Source organism: Clavelina lepadiformis, chromosome 1 (assembly GCF_947623445.1).
Source record: "Clavelina lepadiformis chromosome 1, kaClaLepa1.1, whole genome shotgun sequence".
NCBI lineage: Eukaryota > Metazoa > Chordata > Ascidiacea > Aplousobranchia > Clavelinidae > Clavelina > Clavelina lepadiformis.
The window spans coordinates 3,353,631-3,375,478 of NC_135240.1; the positions used below are offsets into that span (position 1 = coordinate 3,353,631).

The 21,848-nt window shown below is 37.7% G+C and overlaps 1 protein-coding gene and 1 pseudogene across 1 annotated transcript; one reads left to right on the forward strand and one right to left on the reverse strand.

The window, feature by feature from the left end:
* Positions 1 to 5,061: 5,061 nt before the first annotated feature.
* On the reverse strand, positions 5,062 to 6,508 carry LOC143448576 (uncharacterized). The gene is made up of 5 exons (XM_076948387.1): positions 6,423 to 6,508; positions 6,091 to 6,203; positions 5,632 to 5,702; positions 5,415 to 5,477; positions 5,062 to 5,175 (listed from the first exon to the last, which is right to left on the reverse strand). Exons 1-5 carry the CDS (start codon positions 6,506 to 6,508, stop codon positions 5,062 to 5,064), a joined length of 447 nt encoding a protein of 148 aa, XP_076804502.1.
* A 527-nt stretch (positions 6,509 to 7,035) lies between these two features.
* On the forward strand, positions 7,036 to 21,546 carry LOC143448587 (uncharacterized; annotated as a pseudogene).
* Positions 21,547 to 21,848: the final 302 nt, after the last annotated feature.

Below are 21,848 nucleotides of genomic sequence, written 5' to 3' on the forward strand. Positions count from 1 at the left end.
CACAAAATATATATTTTTTCTCAGCAAAATATTTTAGAAATTCACAATATATATTTTGTCTCCCTCTAAAATTATTTTGTGCGTTGAAAAAATATTGCGACTTCGAAATATTTTGCAAAGTCGTAATATTTTGCGAAGTCGAAATATATTTCGCTGTGAAACTTCCACTACCGCAACAAATATAAATTCATCGCACAATATTTCAGAATCGCATCGCAACATTTCAAAATGTGTGCTTACCGTATGGCAGGCGTAGTTGATGAGGTGTTCGGGAAAGGAATAAGGTTACCAGTCACAGCCACAAATAGTGAGAGATAGTAAGCTTTTGCAAGCCTTAGCAAGCTTAGGTGTAGACTACACGTTAAACATTGTAAGGTCTTTTGCAAGTTCAGTATGCAAACAAATTGTCTAGGGCTTGGCTGTATAGGTTAGGCCTACCGAATGTAAGGTGTGGGGCTATAGGCTATGTTGTTTTTTTGTCGCGAAAACATTACAATAATTTTTTCTTGTTCACTATAGGACAGGCCAAAGCTGTTCATAACAGCAAAAATTTCAACTAACTTTTTAAGAAATTTGTTTTATAAAATGAAGTGTACCTTCTTAGTGTGAAAGCTGATCTTCATTGCAATGAATTGTGTTGAGTGCCATAATGAAATACCTGACATTTTTATGATATGTTCACACTGTGGTCACCTCGAAACTCAAGGTCACTAAAAAAGTTGCGCCACCAACAGGCACGAAACCTGGAGAATATTGACCACCAGCTTTCTATCCGCTGATTTCGGGGTGATGGTACATAACGATGCGAGTTAATTTTATCTCGAAAAAAGCACTGCGCTGCTGCCAACAATCCATTTTCTGTACCCAAATCTGATACTACTTCAATCGGACAGCCTTGGAAGTGAGTGACAGCTTTAATATACATATTAGCGACAACATGTGGACATTTTTTTGATCGTGTAACATTAAGCCACAGCACTTCTCGACTAAATCCATCAATTGCACCATGTATAGAAAATCCGAATGGTTTCAGCTTGTCGTGTACCATCTGTGTGCCATGCATAGTTTGGGCCAGGGTTGTGATACTCTCTTCGCCTTAAACGGTGAGCTCTTCGAGCCTCACACCCATTCGGATCAATATTACGTAGTACATCAGCTACATACAACCTTGTTACTCTTAAACCTTCCATTTGTAATGTGTGCCAAACTGACCGATATCCACGAAAAGAAGACGGTCCATCTAACAACTCCTCGATACGTTTTTCTGCCTGAAATAAAACGGCGATGTATTTTTTCCTGCCACATTTTCTTCGTAGTTATGAAGACTGTGTAGCAATTGTAAAATTTCTCCATACTCATATCCTGAATGGAAATATTCAGATATTATTTGATCTTGATCCAAAGTAGTAGCTGCAAAACATAAAAACAACAGGTGGACTTTTGAGACATGACTTGGCACGTTGTATCATATATCTTTTACTAAATAATAATTAGTTATTAATAATAATACACAGACACATAGTCGATTTAGGTAAAACATTTCTCGTTGGTGTGAAAAAGAAAACAAAAAATATGTTAGTCTACAGCCAAATTTTCATTAAAATATTTATATCTTTACTTGAAAGGTACGCTACTCACCGTGACCACAGTGTGAACATATCATAAAAATGTCAGGTATTTCATTATGGCACTCAACACAATTCATTGCAATGAAGAGCAGCTTTCACACTAAGAAGGTACACTTCATTTTATAAAACAAATTTCTGAAAAGTTAGTTGAAATTTTTGCTGTTATGAACAGCTTTGGCCTGTCCTATAGTGAACAAGAAAAAATTATTGTAATGTTTTCGCGACAAAAAAACAACATAGCCTATAGCCCCACACCTTACATTCGGTAGGCCTAACCTATACAGCCAAGCCCTAGACAATTTGTTTGCATACTGAACTTGCAAAAGACCTTACAATGTTTAACGTGTAGCCTACACCTAAGCTTGCTAAGGCTTGCAAAAGCTTACTATCTCTCACTATTTGTGGCTGTGACTGGTAACCTTATTCCTTTCCCGAACACCTCATCAACTACGCCTGCCATACGGTAAGCACACATTTTGAAATGTTGCGATGCGATTCTGAAATATTGTGCGATGAATTTATATTTGTTGCGGTAGTGGAAGTTTCACAGCGAAATATATTTCGACTTCGCAAAATATTTCGACTTTGCAAAATATTTCGAAGTCGCAATATTTTTTCAACGCACAAAATAATTTTAGAGGGAGACAAAATATATATTGTGACTTTCTAAAATATTTTGCTGAGAAAAAATATATATTTTGTGGTGATCATAAAAATTTTGCGCTAACGTGAAATATTTTTGTGGTGATCATAAATATTTTGCGGAACCCAAATTATAATTGCTGTGGCCTTTACAGGCTACCGTAGAAATGATTACACATAACACAACAAACAATTTAAAAAAATTCTGGACATTTAAGAATATTTTAGCATTCCCCCCCGGACGCAGTTTGAACACTAACATTCCGAACATGTCCGGGAAACTCCGGACGTATGGCAACCGCCATTAGCTATACTGCTATAGCTTAACACTAGAACGGCCGAGGTGTCGAAATCGACATTTTTTGAATTTTGATGTATATTTTGTTTTAGTAAAAGCAGTTGCAACGATATAAAATTTTCAGTAGCTTCCTAACTTTCTTGAAAGAGTTTGGATAAGTAACATTTACCGAAATTTGATTTTCGATTTATTTTTTACAACCTGTTATACCAGGGGTGTAATTTGATGGTGCTATGATAACTTGCTTTTTGTTTGGAAAATTGCTTTATTCTTTAGTCAACAATTTGCCATTTCTACGTGCGATACAATGAAAATTGGATGAGTGAAACTGGGCTGGTAGCTGAAGGCCTTATGTCTTGGTCGATATTGCAAAATTTAGAATATGTATGAAACGATAAGAGCGTATACTCACTGAAGAAATGTGAAACTAAATGAATTTGAAAATAAAAGTTACATCATTCTAGTGGGCAATAAATCACCCGGTATATAGTTGAGTAGTAGGTAGATTGTTAGCGCATAGGTTAATTCAGTAATAGTAGGCTAGTAGGAAAAGAGTAAAATATGAACCTCATTTATCTGATGTTCGTTGTTCTGAACTGTAAAAATATGGGATGCCTATTCTTATTTCTTAGCTTGTATGCCAACTACTACTATCTGTTCTGCCTACTGCCTAGCTTGTATGCCAAACATGTGCAACCAGTGGCCCGCGGGCCGCACTGCGGCCCGCCAGGTTGTTCCGTGCGGCCCGCGTGGTGCTCAGCAAAATGTTAGAACTTCATACTAGCCATCACTATTTCATGCAGTTTACATCAAAGCAATGGAAATTTTCGCACGCTGTGTATAGAAATATTACCCTTTGTGATGCAACAATGCTGCGTTGCATATTTTCGCAATACGCTTGATTGAATTTAGTTTCCTCATCTTCCATCTACAATTATTGTCACAAGTGTGTCGTGGACTGCATTAAATCTATTTCTTAACTACATAAACTGCATAGGAAAGTCGTTTTACGATACTAATTTTTTCTGAAAAAATCATGTGGCCCGCGTTGTCATTTAAAATTTTGTATTTGGCCCTCCAGTGAAAAAGGTTGCACATGCCATGCCATGTGGCATGGTTACAATGTATGCCAACTACTACCAGGTTTTGTTCCTAGCTTGTATGTCAACTATTATCAGTTGTTGTTCTTCGCTTGTATGCCAACTATTACCATCTTTTGTTTCTGGCTTGTATGCCAACTCTACCAGGTTTTGTTCCTGGCTGGCTGGCTTGTAAGTTGTATGCCAAATTGCCAACTACTCTCATTGTGATTCTGACTTTTTGATGGCTATACAATGACTACTTCAAAATTTTACCACGGGCATCGTATTGGTTAATCCGGCCCTGGGCTGTAAGGGAACTGTTTCTAAACGAACTGGTAGCTGATCTCAACTACTTCGGCTGTCGTATGAATTTTATGAGGCATTGTATTGTTTTCGTGAAAAATCACTCCAGTTGACCGAAAACCCTGTAACGTGGGTAAAATTTTTTCCACCTTTGTAACACGGGTAAGTATATCAATATTTTCATCCATCTTGACTTAATAAAAGAAGACATGACATGAAGAACTGGAAGCTACCAGTGCAGGTGAGCAGGCATGTTTGTTGTATATTGCACAAACAGTTAGTGGTGACATGCAATTAGTTTTTACGCTGTTGGTATTAATATTTCTTAGTATACAGCATATATTTTTTCAGGAATTGACAGATTTACAAAAATCGGTACCGGAATTGACAATAGATAATGACAGACTGCAGCACGAAAAAGAATAGCCTATCTTGTTAAAGAGCGTAGTGTTGCGGAGAAGAAATTAGCTGACCAGGCTGCTGAGGCTAAACACTTAAACGTGAGTATTTCCGTTTACCAAGAGCTTATACTTCAGTGTGCTATGTTAACGGCCAATTTTGAGTGATTGATGTGTCCCGCTTTCGTGAAGTGAATTGTTCTTTTTAAATATATTCATCTTCGTAGTTACGCAGGTAATTACATATATTTACCTACTGGGTAGTTATATGTCGTTTAATGACACTTTGATTATAAAGCGATTAATAAAATGGCTATTACTAGGGCCCACAAAAGTCAATAAAGTCAAAAATTTTTAAGGACCTTGTTTGACCACGAATCAAAGAATAAAGTTGTTTTCAGCACCTAGGGGGGTGTTTCTAAGAATTTAATAGGTTAAAATAAAGTCAAAATTTGTCAAATTATGGGTTTTGACACAGTTTTTGTGTTTCTTGAAAGTTATTTTTGTAAAAATCCTCGTGGAAGCATTGTAAATCAGGAACTGCGACACAATAAAACCATATTAACCCATAAAAGCAGGAAATAAGTCACATTGCCCACTTGGATCAGCAGTAACTTTATCGCAAATTGTCCATTGTTTATTCATTGTTACGTATTTAAGTAATCCTTATGCCACGTAAAGGGGTTTAAATGGATGTTGTTGAAGTCAAATCATGCTGTAGGTGTGGTATCACTTGACGGGGAGTATTGTTTCCAGTCCAATTGCTCAACAGCCAAGCAGGAGAGATGAGCTAGCACTGTGTGTACGTGACGCATAGACAAAACCTACAACCAATGTAATAAGAAATTGACGACTTCAACTTTATCAATGTTTATCTTGAACAGAATTTATACAAACGTTTTCTTAAACTCTTAGATATTGCAAAATTATAGATTTAATATCTTTTCCATCTAAAATTATTGTTACTTTTAAAGTCTTTATCATTAAGTTTGTCTCACACCCAAACTATAAAAGCTTCTATTACTTTGTAATCAATTCAACACAATATAATTTTGCAAAGTACCTTTATTTTGCCTTCATTGTGGAAGAGTCCTATTTCCAAATTCAAAGAAGTTATTGGCAACATCTGAAGTTAATATAAAATGAAAGCTGGACAGCAATTCATTAGCATAAAATTTATTCAAGACTATAGAACTACATGTTAAACTTAATTTCTGTCAGTGACCGAAAAAGAGTGATCAAAAAAATTTGAAGATACCAACTAAATAATTATATTTGACCTGAAACTTTATCTTAAAGTGCTGTGTGATATGATCTTCGATGCCACCGATAAAATTCTCCACTTCTTCAACTGAAATTAAATCAGAACCAGATGAAGGAACACTGCAAAATTATATCATATCTTAAATCCTTCAACTTGGCACGATATATCCATTAATTAATTATTCATGCTATAGTATGTTCAATATGAATTAATAACATACATTATTACATCAGGGTCATGCAAACTTTTTAGGCTCATGAGCTACATTTACAAAAACGAGGTCAAAATGATTGACCAATAAGAGAAGTTCTTATATCATTTGCTAAACAAGGCCCATTTACTGGTTAGGTACTTCAATCATAAAATATTTAAGTGTTTTGAGCTAGTACCTAAAAATCCTAACAATGTTTATTGGCATGCAATCGATGTATTCGGCACCACTGTTATATATTTTTCAGTAAACGCAAACACTTACTTGGTCCATAATTTGGAAATTGATTCGGCCGTGAAAGAAGTTTCGATTGTGTTAATCCCAATGTCTGGTACCGGTATTTTCCATGATATTTTGGTGCTTTTAGATTTTTTATGCTTTAAAGATATATTTGCCCACATTGCTTGCATCCAAGTCAATGATAAACAACTGAATTCAATTTTTGGAATGTTGCAATCAAATTCTGTCTGCAGAAAATAGATCATAAATTTTAAATGGAAATAAAAATCTTGAGCAAACATTTATGCATATAAACAAGCGGTTCTCACCAAAGAATGCTCAAAACACACAGCAAGCAACGCTAAAATCCAACTCACGTGAACAACATCAACGCATTTAGCTCGACGCACACGACAGGGTTAGAAATTCTAATTTGGGTCGAGGGTGGAGAGACGCTCTGCATTAGTCGACGTCCTGAAGGTTTCCATTCAGTTTCTATTGTGTATTTGCGTAGGGCCCGAAATTCTCAACGTTTCGGCGGCGCCGTTTAGCGGTGGTTGAAATAGCACTCTGTATGAACAAAAGTTGGTTGAAGTGGATGTTAACCCTTTGCACTCCACCTACATCCCTGGGATGATAAACAAAATTATGTAATGCTATCCACCTACATCCCTGGGATGAATTTTGTGTAAAGCGGTTTTTACAGGTCCATCTACATCCTACGAATGTTAGAAAATTTTTATCGATTTCGGAACATGCTAGTTTGTTTTTATTACGGTTATCCCCCTAACTCAGCTTAAATTCAAGTTAAATTTGAACTGGAGTCTGGAAAACAGTTAGTAAAACTGGGGTAGTAAGAAGCATTTCTTGCATCAGTAATAATGGATTTTGGTTGTTATTGTATTTTATTACTACCTTACAGACGACAGTTGTAATTTGACTAATTGGTTTGCAATGCAGTTTTGTAATGTAAAGGTACTTTGTTTTGTAATGCAAAGGTAATGTACCTCTGCTACCAGTGTTAGGCAGAGGAATTTTGGTTTCACTGGTCAAGAAACTCTTTGCATTCAGGCTGAACCTTCACACGAAGGTAAAGTTTGGCCAATAGACGTATTCAGTCTATTTATATCAGATGACATCATTAGTCTAATGGTGAGAGAAACGAACTGTTACGCTTGTCAGGTCATTGCAGGACAAACTGTAACACGCCATTCACAATTAAATTCCTGGAAACCAACCTCCTCATCTGAAATCAAGACAATCATAGGAATTTTTTTTATATGGGAATACACAAACTTCCCCAAATAGCACCGTATTGGTCGAAAAGCAAGCTGTATGTTCTTTTTCAATATAATAAAATTACAAAAAATTTCACCATTTGTCTGTGTTGAACAAGTATTGTGAAACAGGAAAAAAGGCAAAAAAATAGTAAAAGTAATTTTTTTCGTAAGAACCACCAGTGGGTCACAACTTAGTAGCAAAATTTTACGCATGACACAATAATAAGTCGCATCAAAGTGAACTTTAAAAAAACAGTAATTTTGTTTGTACGACCCACTGGTGGGTCACATCGCAGTGAACGTGTTAATTATCTTCTTTCCGCCAGGGTAAGCATTGAAGAGCAAGATGTTAATGGAATGACCCCAGTCATGATTGAGGCGGGAAGAGAGAAGAATGTTGATCTTTTGCTGAAAACAGCGAGCAAGAGTAACTTCCTGCATGTGGTTAATGTTGCTGAACGTCCTGATCGTAACAACAGATCTGCCGTTCATTACGCTGCTATGAATGGCCATGCTGTAAGTAGAGTTAAGCAAATATGGTATTTTATGTTGTACATTTTTTATGAATATTCTTTATTTTAAACATGTTTACTGAAATATCCTGTGATAATTTATGAAACTGAATTGTTTTATCTGTTACTGTAAAGCGCCTTTGAGAGTTTTTTTTATCGGTTGTGAGGTGATTTAAAAATGTTTTTTATTATTAAAACCCTCGTATTTTGTGTAATTTAAGCGTAATATATTTTACTTTCTATATTACTTACCATAACATACTCGGTCATAAAGTATAGTGTGTTTCCAAGGCAATTTTAATTGTAAAATGCTTTGTTAAGGCTGTCATAGAAGTGTTGGCAAAGTACAAAACTGACTTGAACAAGACCTTGAGTGTTTCAAAGGCTCGTGCCACCCCGCTCACGCTGGCTGCTGCGAATGGTCATGTCCAAACTTGCATGTTATTGGTGGAGGTATTTAAAACGTGATGTTACCTTATCATAACTTGTATGTATGTAGTCGTACATGTCACTTTAAATAAGTGCTTCCCAACGTTTGTGTTACGCGGTTGATTTAGGAGGGTTGCCAGCTTTACGATGCACAGTCATGTTTCAGAACTTGAATTGGGGTAACTTATACCGCATGAAACTCTGGTCTCTGGGTTGGAGCTTTTTGTTTCTTAATTTTTTGTGCTATATCATAGTAATAGCTACAATTTTTTGTTTGTTATAAAAAAGATGATCATTTGTTACAAAATGAGCACAAGGGAAAAATAAAATGTGGCAGTGTCGTTCACACAATAATGAAACATGGCTTAATCAATTTTTGTTGTCTACTTGTTACCTGATTAGACACTTTGCCTCGTGTTGACACAGCTTAACCGTTTTAAATGAAACAGTAACAGCTTGCCAAATGCAAGACAGAATAATCCTTGGAAATCATAAAATAATACTACTGTCAGAATTCCACTTTAACAACAACACAATATAGTGTTAACGTATCAAAAAACTAAAACAAGTGAGTAACGAAATTACACAACTAAAGCAAATGTGTTATGACAGTGTTGACTGTTGTAAAGTTGTTTGGATTTACCCTGAACGTTATAATGGACTTTAAAAACAAAATATCTCGTTAAACGTAAACATTATAAGCGGTTATACAGCAGCATTTCATGTGCATTTTAAGGTACAAGATTTACCTTGTTTAACATGTGGTGGCAGAACTGTTTTTTTATGCTTAAAATTTGCTTTGTTTACTTTCTAGTTTGGTGCACTCATAGAAATAAGGGACGAGTTGCAAAGGACGGCATTGATTCATGCAGCAATGAATGGACATTATCCTGTAATCACCTATCTTCTACATAAAGGTAAGAGGATGCCTTTAGGTTGTAAAGTTTTGCTATAATCATGTACTACATCTCACAGTGAAACTACAGTACCTTGTAATTTTGTATAACTTATCATTAATCTTATCAAATATTGCCTTTAGTCACGTTGATGATTTCAATTTCAGACACAGTTACGTTGTTTGGTTGTAGGTGCCGATCAAAATGTTGCCGATTCATCAAACAACTCAGCCATTCATTATGCAGCAGCTTATGGATGGTACCACTGTGTGCTGGTACTTCTACAAGCTTCTGCCAACCCCGATGTGTATAATGACAGAAAGGTTCGCCAAAATCACTTTGTTCGTATTCACAGAGTTAAATGGAATGCATACTGTCATGCTTTATAGGCTGTGTTGGCTGTTTTGTTCATGTTACCACTCATTAACTGCTCCAAACATTACACAACAAATTCCAGTCAGTAGTTGTGCGTTAAGAATTTTTTATAAACTGGCAAAAGTCTGGATATTCACAACAATAAGAACAATTTTTTATTGTTTTAGATGCCCCCAATAGGAGTGACCTTGTTGAAAGATCACAGAGAAACTGCCCACTTGGGCCACTTGTTGGCAGAACATCACGCCGATGCCTATTTCCGTGATGAGCGTGGCCGCACTATAGTAGCAAGACTACTTGCTGAAGAACCATTGACACGGGGCCTTTTTGATCGGGTGACTTATTTGATCGATACTTGATAAGTTGATACTCGATAATATGACATTTAAGAAGGAAGTCAGCCTAAAAATTGCAGCACCTAGAGTCTAGACTTTCCAAACCACCATGTTTTTATTAAAGACAAAGAAGCTTGAAGACCAGGCCTGTCCTTTGCTTGAAGCTTTGGTTATGGCATCTAAGTCTGACGTGAGTACGATTGTTGGAAAAACTCGTCGAAATTATCGCAACCCAAATGATGAAGGAAAATCCGCCGCCCATTATCTCAGTAAATCAGCCATTGACAAGGTAAGTGCCTACAATCTATTTTTGTAATGTTAAAGGGTTATTTGGAAAATGGAACTGTGCATTTTCTGCCTGAGAAGTAAAGTTTTTAGCACCAACTTTAATAGATGAAAATTATTTGCTTTGAAAGGTATTTGCTGTTAACAAAAGTAAATTTCTCAAAGGAATGCAAAGTCCTGGCATGTCTTCTTCGCCACAAGCCAAAGTTGGATCTATTGGATAGCCAAGGTGCTTCACCGTTAATCACGACGCTGTTGAATCGAAAAGGTCGCGCTGAACAGATGCTGTTGGATGCTGGCGCTCAGCCAAACTTTTGCTCAAACAACCCTAAGCACAAATATCCTATCGCTCCTTTAACTCTTGCTGTTGCCAGACATGGGTATGTTGTGCTGGTTGTGTAATGACCTGTTTTTACCGACTTACAAACAGTAGTATTGTACGAAATACTTCACAAATACTTCTTAATGTATTATATATTAATTACGGCTCGGGTTCCAAATAGCGACTGTCAATAGAGCGACCACACGACAGCGACCTCACTTCTTTTATTAAATCCAAGGCTTAGGCGCACACGCACTCTTTCACCCCCTCCACACCACATATACCTTCCATCCCCCACACCTCTCTACACACGTATGCACGCACAAACAGGCAAACACTGCGTAGTGAAAGATTGAAACCAAAAGGGACTTTAAAACAACCAAAAGTCTTGCAATAAAAATCAAGCCACGTTTATTTCTAAATTGTGAGCAAGGGCTCGAAGGAACTGCCGCAGATCATACTGGCCTCGATTTTGCTGTACAACAGTGATTCGTGTGTTCATTGTCACCTATCTTTTCATTCGCTGAGTCAGGTCTCTGCCTTGTAGTAGCTGGGTTCGGTTTGCCCCTTGAAGGGCTTCCTCCCGTCTTAAAGCTTCGATGAATCGAAAGATGGAAGGATGATGAGTTTCCGTTGATCCCTGAAACACATTGTGCCAACTCTCTAGCTGGTTGTTGGTTCGTGGCAGTCCCGCATCTTGTCTGGCTTTCACACTCCGCATATGTACGGGAAACAATGGCTGTCGTCTGTCTCCCCGTCTGTTTCTTTGGCCCACGTAGTGGTCTTCGAAGTAATTTACGAGAGGCATTACTTCTGCTTTCCTTTTCCGTCTGATGGTTTGACGCAGATTTGTGGAAGAGCCAACAGCTGCTGCAACTTCTTCATTAACTTCGGTCAATGCATCCTGCACGATTCTTCGTGGTGGATCCCGTGCTCTTACTGCAGCTGTTTTTACACTGTTTTCAACTCTCCTGGCTGCCACTTCCGTAGGGTTTGGTGGATGCGTGTGGACGCCACTGCTCACTGGGGGCTGTTGTTGCTCACGATACTGAAGGCTTGTCGTTAGGCGACCTTTACAACCTGTTTTAGCACATCTCCAATTGATTGTATTTAACTTTGTTTTGTCTTTCCTGTACAAAAAGCCTTCATAACTTATCATGTCACTTCCTTTTCTTGAAATTATAAAATCCATTGGGGCAAATTTTTCAAACGACCTTAAAATTAATGTGACACGTCATAGTGTTGCCTTCCATTTATAAATGCCTCATTCGACTCAGTGAACACGAGTTAAGTCTAGGCTTACCATACGTCCCGTTTTAGCCGGGACAGTCCCGCTTTTAAAGGCTTTGTCCCGGCGTCTCGATCAGTCAACTAAAAGTCCCGCTTTGGCATTTACTGAGCCAGCATTGCCCCACACTACACGAATATTAGCATGATGTGATTGGTCTGTTTAGCTAACTTCCTGAAGAGTGATGCGTGTTCTCGTTTCGTTGTGTTAAATGTGAAAGTAATTGTTACATCATTGTAGCGGGTAATTGGTCCAGTGGTGAGTTGATTGTTAGCGCATTCGCTTGTTCACTGTTCAGTAATAGTAGGCTAGGAGGAGGAGATGATCCTTTTGCAGTTGGGTTATTGAAAGAACTTATTTCGTACGGTTCCGGTACTTGTTTGCATTTTCTTCTGCAAAAACCATTTGAATGTGAAAGCCCTTATCACCTGCAAAATTAAAACTGACTTTTCCTGCTGTGGTTTTTATGAGAAAATAAAGTTGAATATAGACTTCTGGAAGAAAGTATTGTCTACAGAAAAGTATGATTGGACGATTATGTAAATTTACAAATGCTTGAACATTGTTTTGTTTCCTAGCAAAATCCATTATTTTAGTTTTTCTTGGTGTCTTACTACTTTAGTTGTCCCTGACGATAGGAATCCAAAATAGTCTCATACTTCTAGTAAAATGTAAACCACATTTATCTGATAGGGCTTGTTGTTCTGAAGCGTCCCGCTTTTCAATCAAAAAAATATGGTAAGCCTAGTTAAGTCGCTATCGTAACAGTCCTGTTTTAATGCGGTCGGCATTTATACCATCGCTGTTTGGAATGTCGCTCACTTGATTACGTCGCTATTATGAAGTCGCCATTATGACAGTCGCTGTTTTGACAGTGGCTATCCGGCCTGGATGCCATTAATTACGCAGTACATGGATGTATGTGTTTTTCTAACATTTCAGTCCTGGCGATCGCAGCCTGCTTCCGGCTATCCGAGCTCTTCTTCAAACAATATCAGACATCAAACTCGTGCCACCCGATCCCAGGAATGGAAGAACTGCGCTCATGTTTGCGGTTGAAAAGGGAGAAGGTGGTTAAACTGATGTAAACCTAAGCATGGGCAATGAGCATAAATCCCTAATCCTGTAACTGCCTGAGATTGTGGAATATAAAACCCAAATTCAGGACCATAATTATTCTGTTCCATCTTTCTGTTCCAGTCAATAGCCACTTTTACATACGATAAAAGCATTATTGTACAAAGGCTTCGACAAAGTTTTCTTTTATAGAAATTGACCTGGTGAATGCCTTGCTTGAGAAGCAAGCGTCATTGAAAGAATGTGATGCCCAGTGCAGGACACCTCTTCATCTTGCTGTCAATGCAAGTGGCCCATCATCTGCCCTCTTTGACATTCCTGATCTGCTGATAGAGAAAGGCGCCAGTCTCACAGTTGCTGATAAATTTGGACGGGTTCCTCTTCATTACGCTTACGTGAAGATTGGCAATTAAGTTTAGCTTCTTAGACACTTGCATTATCTCATTTTATTTTCATGAGCAATAAATTTGTACAGGTCCGGTTGATAATGATATGATGAAATCATATGTATAATGCATTAATGCTATTGCTAAACATGAGAGTTACGCATTCAAATACATCTCCATTGTGTAACATTAAATGAAGCAACAAGAGAAACTATTGTATTACGGTTGATAACAACGCATGTATTTACAGCAATGAGCATCTATGCCATTGAGCTTATTATTTCTCAGAGAATTGGTTACTTCGGAGAAAGGGTGTGATCCCATTGAACTCACGACACTGCTCACTTCAGGAATGTCCGGTGAGGAGGTGGACACCGCTGACGCTTCAGGTCGAACTCCTCTTCACGAAGCTGCTCGTCAAGGTACGATGATATGCTGCATGCATCTCGTCGAGAGAGGGGCAAACATCAACAGACAAGATTCGGATTGCAACTCTCCAATGAGCCTCGCTGTCAAAGCCGGCCATAACAGGTGAGGTTAAGTTCTTAAGCACTGGTCTTTTTCTATGAAGTCTATTGAAAACGTGATATTTTAAAGTAATTGTGCCATGTTGTGGAAAATTATTTGGTTGTCAGTTGTCGCATCATTCACTTTGCTGTTTTGCATTCACCGCTTAACTGGGTGTCTTGTTTTAAGCGAAATGTACTTCATGCGTATCTGATCAAAGTATTGTGAACTCTATGAACTCATGTTTAGATTTGCTTTTAAATCGAGGAAATGGTTGTTGTTTGTCTGTAAAAGCTGATGAGCACTAAAAGAATTCTTTGACATATTTTTCCAGTTGTGTGATGATGTTGATCCGGAAAGGTGCTAACGTCAACACAAACGTAATCACAATCCCACGTCCACTAAGTGGAGCTGATACCCAGGAAGAAACTTCCCACAGGAAATGGAGACTGAAGTCTGCTATTGCCCCGCCACCCAAGCCCACTTGTGAACCGGCTTTCAAGGTGAAACTACTTAATAAAACATTGCACCAAATTTTTGGAAAAATAACAACTGTAGAAGTGTTCATGTTGTATTGGACACTAACATGTATAAGGTCCTTTCCCAGAGTATAAGATTACTAGACGTACAACGCGCAGAATATAGTGTTAATGTTCAATACAGTATGAAGATTTTTGCGCTTACTGTCTTTTTTGCCAAAATTTGCCCCATTCAATTCTCCCAAAGTTATACTTAATACATGTTAAGCTACAGGGGAGCTCTCAGCCATGCACATTCCAACCTTGTGTTTGTTACAGGTTGTTGTGGAGAAAGGCTGGCAAGGTGTTACTTATGTTATGCTGGATAGGCTTGAAGCTTGTGGAGTGAAGTATGCGTCAGCAGTAGAAGTGAGCACCAATTAACCATTAATGTTTAAATAATAGTTTTATTTTTTAGTCTTTAATGTCTCATTAAATGTTACTTTTAAACTTCTGTTTTTATTTTGCATTGAATACCAACCACATCTGTCCACGACTTTGCGCCATTGTTTACATTTTCTTTGCAGTCGGCGATGCGAGCTCGAAAATACCAGGTCGTTTTATCTCTACTTCGCAAACAGAGAGATTCTAGCAAGCTGTGTGAAAAGAATGACCTGAAGCAGAACCTTCTCCACGTTCTTGCAATAAATCGACCAACCAACACTGATGTTCAGATCAAGGTAGAAATGATTTTTAGATTTCCATTGCTCACCCTGCATCGGAGATGAAGAAAGTTGTCATGTTGAATTTAATTCCATGATAACTGATACAAATCTCCAATAGCAAATGTGACATATTAGAACAAGGGCTATGGTGTAAGAAAACTTATAGCCACTACTCTTATGTCAACAAGCATATGTTGGGCGTAATAACCTTTGTTTCCTCTTAAGCATGGTTTCCTCTTAAGCATCGGTTCACACTAGTGTTCTTCAGGTGGCAAAAGTCTTAATTGAATGCGGTGTGCCAAGTTACACAACTGATGAGCGTGGATGCACACCATTTCATTATGCTGCTTTTACGAAGAACCTTACACTCATCAAGGTTTTCATTGGTATGCACTATGCAGTGTTAGTTACCGTGATGCCCTGTATTTTAAAGATAGCTAACCTTCACGGTCTCTCATTTATTTGTTTTGCAGAGCGAAATCCTTCTTCGTTCCGAGGCATGATCGTACTCACTGATTTGGCAGGTAGAAATGCTTTTGCCGCTCTGCTGTGGAACTCTGCAATTAATGATGACACAACTGCTAACATATTGAAGTAAGTCTTAAATTAAAATTGTAGAAAATTTAGTATTTTGTAGAAACTTTATTTCAAATTAAACTGTGCATGTATAACAGCTCGTAAATCAAAACATGCCATTTTAAACTTGTGTTTCTATCGACATTTCAAAGCAAAATTTACCCGGTTCTCTTAGACTCTTCCTGGAGCATGATCGTGGAAGTGGAGCGATAAATTGAACTTGTCGATTCCCGATCCCACTCATCGAGGTTTCTTCTCCTGACTGCGATCCGGCTATTGTCGTGAACGATTACTTCAGCGGCGAAATCGAGAGCATCGTCATCAACCCACTGACAAGAGCCATTCAACTGAAAGCTCATCGGGTGAGGCGTCTTAGTGTCTGAAATGAAAACATTAACTTTTCATTTTTATTCCTATTTTTCTTATTTGTTTTAGTATTTATTTAACCATCTCATATGTTATTGCAACAAAGTTTTTTCTGCCCATGTATTATGCGCTTCATGGTCAGTATTGGTTTTTTGTTTGCCGTTGCACACCTTCTTAACAATATGTTACATTGTTACTATCATGGTAATTTACTGTACAGGTGATTGACCTCCTGTTGGATTACAACGTTGACATCAATATTCAAGTCGATGGAATCAAGAATCAAACACCACTCATGCTGGCTGTACAACATGTGGGATTAGCTTACAGAATCTGATTATTGTCAATAATAAACATCTGTGGATGTATTTATCGACCAAGCATTGCTTTCTCAGTATTTTTTTTTCGATTTATGTAGTCAATGCAACAGTTAAATGTTGTTCATTGTTGTTAATTTTAGAATGATGAAGATGTCGTTAAAAAGTTGCTTAACCACAAAACGCCAGTCTTGCTGTCAGCATTGGACAGTGACGACCGAACGGTCCTTCACCACGCTGCTAAACCAGTTGCTTACGGCTGCTGGGAAAACATAACCAATTAACCATACTGAAGTAAGTCAGTAAGTGTGCTTGCTCAGGTCAAGGCTTCACCTTGATTCACCTTGCTTCAATTTATTAAAATTGCTGTTTCTCAGACGAAATAGCTTTTTCATTGCTTTCTCAGGCTTCTCGTTGATCAAGGGGTGATCAAGGGATCCCCCAAGTTGGCAGATTCGGAGGCACCGCACTCTCGTATGCTCTTGAAGGAGGATCTGGAAGAATGTCTGACGAATTACAAGCTGTCATGAACATCGATCGTGAAAAATGGGTCAGTTGCTCTTTTAGAATTGTTTGTCAGCCATTAATTTTCTATAATTTTGTGTAATTCCACATTTTCAAAGAACTTTTTGCCAAAATAGCACAGAAAATTTTTTTCTCCCATCATTCAGGTAAAGCCAAGCTGCATCACAGCAGAGGTGTCTGACAACATCATCTGGAGCACTTCAACTCCTAATTTTGAGGAAGATGCTGTCACCATCCTTAAGAGGTTTAGGAAAGATGAAATGAAGAATGATTCAGAGCAACCCACACCACATCCAGATCTTCTATCCGGTTTGAGAGAAGCAGGGTCAGTTGGTCAAACTTTGATCGGGGAGCGGGGTAATTGGCAGGCTTCCCTATTTAACACCCCCTCTAATGCCATCAAGGAATTTGCAAAGTACTTTAAACTGAAGACGATGGAGAGAGATCATGGCGAGAGAGAGATGGAGAGATGGAGAGAGATGGCACACAATTGCAAATCTTAAAATATTGCTATGTGTAGGTAGCAGCCTTGTTCTAACAGCTAACTAACTGAAAAATGACGAATTATCTTGTCATTAAGGTGGAGCAATATCTCTTGGAGAAAAAGTTAAAAATACAGATTTAACCGGTGTCACCAATACTTACAACGAGTATGTCGTTTACAGCCCTGAACAGGTAACTATCTACATTATGCTTGCTGCAGTGTATTAAGCTTAGTAGCAATTTATTGCGATTTACACTACCACATCGATTCATTTACATGATGCTGTGATTGAGTCAATTTTCATCCAAGTTTACATCCGATACTTGGTCAGATTCGATGTTGAAGATGATGAGAAGCAATCTTCATCCAGGAATGATCCATTTCCTGCACAAATCAGCTCTTCTAAGTCCACAAAATAGGCTTGCAATCTTGCTGCAGCGCCGTTTGGTATCGCATTTGGAATTTTGATTTTTATTTCTAATTTCTATTTCTAATTTTGACGTTTTATTCCCAGTTTATGTACATAAGTTTTGTAGCGTTTTAACGAAACCTTCATGTGCTATAGTGATGTATCATTCACACCAGAAACGGTTGAATGTTGAATCGGTCGGAACCAAATACAATCTCTCTCTCACTTCCAGGTGCTCAACTTGCACGGGAATGGTCTAGGCAAGTTGAAGGGAATCAACACGTTGTCGCAGTTGAAACGCTTGATTGTCAGTTTTAACGAGCTGAACAGACTGGACGACATTGCTTAGATGCCGCAACTGGAGCAGGTTGATGCCAGTTTCAACAAAATCAACTCTTGCTGACATTGTACTTCAGTTCGGTGCATACATAATTGCTTATATAAGTTATGAGATTTTAATTGGGTCAATTCACTCACTGTGATGGGTAATTGGATGAATAACTGCCACTTGGGGCGGGGAAGCATCGTAAGCAGCATATTGCGTTCCTTGCCCTGTGAAAGATGAAATAAATGCAAGTATTTAATATAGATAATTAAAAGTCACATCTTTTTGTAATATGTTGGACATGGGGTCATTCCATGTCAAATCACCCAATGGGTTTAACCCCTACAGTCTTAGCATAATTAGCACAAATCTAAAATATTAGCTCAATCGGACCAGTGGTTTTGGAGATATAGGCCTTCGAATTTTCGAATTTTTGCAAAAACGGACGTGGCCGCCAAATTTTCGGCCCTGATATTTTGGTAACCGGTTGACCAATTTTGATGAAACTAGTGTCATTGGAAAGGTGATTTCACAAGGAATCCAAATCTGTCTTCTTTTCCTGATAAGAGCAAGTTAAATGCGTATGACCTTGTGGATCACGTGACCTTGAAATTAAATTAAGTGCAAATTATACCCCAAGAGCCAAGATGTTACCTACAACATATAAAAAATCCCGAGATGTAATATTTTTGGTTTAATAATAAAATACATTTTAGTGGGCATGCCTGACCATAAAAGGACCATTTTGAACCTTCTAAATCTAATGCATTAATGCTGCTGCTATCCATCCATCTGCTGCTGCTACTAATTCTATGGATATGGCAGTTTTGTGTCGGATAGCGGGGATTCCGGTTGTTCGGGGTACGGATTAACGAGGTCCCACTGTATACGGTCTTTGAAATATTACTGGTAACCAACTATGAAATTTTAATGCAGCCGAAATTCGCTAAACGCTAGATGACGCAGCAGAGTTATTTTCATATACAGTACTGACAAATCTTGGCAGAGCTGTGAGAACGATAACTTGCGTTTAAAATGTCTATTATATAGAATAGATTGTTGCTAAAAATTTAGATTCTGACATTTCATATACGTAAACTCAAACGAATCTTGACATTTTCCAAAAATGTTTGAATATCTATAATTATAATTATGAACAATAATCATATTCATATAACGCACCATCACCACGCACCGCACCACTTATGCTACTTGATGAATACTATACGGTGGATTTTGAATAATATTATTTATATTTGTGCTTTAAAATCTAATGTGCTGCAACACTTTATTTTTCTGATAGTTAAGTTATAAACAGAATAATGGTTCCAACCTTTATGTTAAACTTCTGAGCAAGATTAGCATAGCGTACTAATATGTGTCTTGCATGCTCAAAAAATGGGTTCCAAATCATTTTCGTGGTACATGAGTCCGGCTTATTTTCAATATAAGTGCTGTCGGCATTTTGTGCGTAAAAGATAAGTTTTTGCCCATTTTCAAAATTTGGAGCTGAAAAAGTATTAACTGCAGTTGAATAGTTGAGTCAGGTAATAAAGCATGTAATTATAACATATAATTATAGTTGTATAACTATACATTATCATTATCATATATAATCACAACTTAACTTCGTGAGAAGGTATCTTTGTTTTATTTCTTGTTATCGCTTATTAGCAATTTAATTGTTGTCGTAACTCGTAACTGTATGCTACGCCTACACATCGCGACATTTGTGCTTAGTCATTAAAAGTGACCTTGACGTTTGCACTTGCAGCGATGATTTATCCGAATCGTGGAGAATTTCACTTCAGTTTTGCACAAAATCGAAAATGAAAAAGTGAAACCTATATTATACAAGTACTGTACTGTACGGAACGTAAGTACTGTATTCCTATTAAGCTTACAAGTAGTTCTTATCAAGGTGTTAAGTAATACAGTGCTTAGCATCAGTTCTTACTTGGGATTTTGAAATACGATATAAACCACTGTAAGCTACGTTACACATTCTAATAGTGGAACCAAACTGCAGATTTACACAGATTTTAAAACATTTAATATTTGGTAACGAAATTTTTGCTGGATATTTCCTCCCGAACTTGTAATATTTAGCATTTGTTAAAAAGCGTTTGTTTTCTTTCTCCAGCCGCGGATGATTTTATCAAGAAGAACGGCCGACTGCTTACAGTAAACAGCGAATTTTATATGGCAAAATTGTGGACCGAATCCGGCGTATCGAAATAATCATATGAAGCAGTTGTTCGCACTGTCAGTGGTCATATTAGATGGATTCTACGTAACAGTAGTTTAAATAACAGATTTAGAAATGTCTGACTAAGCTGCAGCCGCTACTGTTAAAATGAAATCTGAAATGAACCCACAACAGTCAAACCTCAAAATTAAAAAAAAAACCTTACATTCAAAAAGGGCGCACAAAAAATATACTTCAACAAGCAAGGAATGGTGCATTTGAAAAAAATTCAATGAAAACAGTTTGCGGCCGGTAATCTACAAATCTACACACTTTGCAAGTGATGTGGACGCAATGCCATTACCATGATTGGATGTTCCAGTCGACAATTATGCATAAAGCTATTTGCACAGAGTTTTCTTGAGACAAATTTTCTTATTCTGCAGTCAGTAGGAGTCCTTAAATTCAAGTATAAGAGCAATATAGCAACAACGGTGCGTTATGAAGTGGAGTGAAAACCATTACCATATCACTGTTATTTTAGTATGTTATTTAGTATTATTTTGATTTTATTGACAACAAATACCTGATTGTTTCATCACAAAAGCTCATTGTTTGAGCAGATAATATTCAAGAACAAACGCGCGATTGTGAGGAGGAGGTCCAGATCCTGCTCAGATACGGACAACATTCCAACATCGTCGCTCTCGAGGTGAGTCCGGTGGGGTCTTCACTCTTCACTCATGTAGTCATCATCTACACCAGGGCTTCTCAAACTATGGGTCGCGTAATGAAATTTTAGGGTCGTAATTTTAGTCTAGTGCCGGTAGGTTGTAGTCTTGCCATGATGTCAATCTGAAGTGGCCAAGTTTTTCAAAAAATCACATGGAAATGACTGCATTTTAGGGCCGTTATGTAAGCGGTCCTTGATGACTTTACAACCAGCCCGGCCTGTGCACATGGAAAAGGGCTATTAAATATTTTTATTGTCATGTTAATAGGCTAATGTATTGGAAGAAGAAGTCAGAAGAACTTCCCACACTTTCTACTTTAGCCAAGGATTATTTGGGACTAACAGCAACATCAGCCCCGTCAGAAAGAATATTTTCAATTGCGGGTAACTTGTATACAGCAAGAAGAAATTTACTGGGGCCAGAAACTTTTCGCACCCTAATGTTCATCAAATGCAATCCAACAGTTTTTGAGCAAGTGAAAATGTAAATGCGAACCAAAATTTTTGTAATTTGTAGTTCTCAGTAGCTTCTTTCCTTTTGCATTTATTTTAATTTTACACACCTTATCGCTGACGCCTTACCGCTATCAGCTTTGTTTATTCGTTTGATTACGTTTCATTGCCTGTCTTAATTGTAGCCTATTCGTTGTTAGTCTTTGCCAGTCGCTCAAACTTTTGGTTGTTAACAGTCGCTTAAAATTTTTTTCTGTGTTTGTATTTTTCAGTACTCATGATTAGGAATAGTTGAAATATTCGAAACAGAAGCTGTAGTTGTTTACGGAGGTCTGACTTTATGATATGTGCAACTCCTTGAATTTTTCTGTCTCAATCATTTAAAGATGACCTTGATAAATTTAGGATAACTCGGTACGCCTCATAGGCAGCGTGATATGCTTGCATTAGCTATCCGCCCTAAATCGATCTAACGTATCATGCCTTTTGTTGGCCTGTGTAATTAGTCTATCTTGTATTGTGGACGACGGAAAATGACGGCAGGAGAAATGG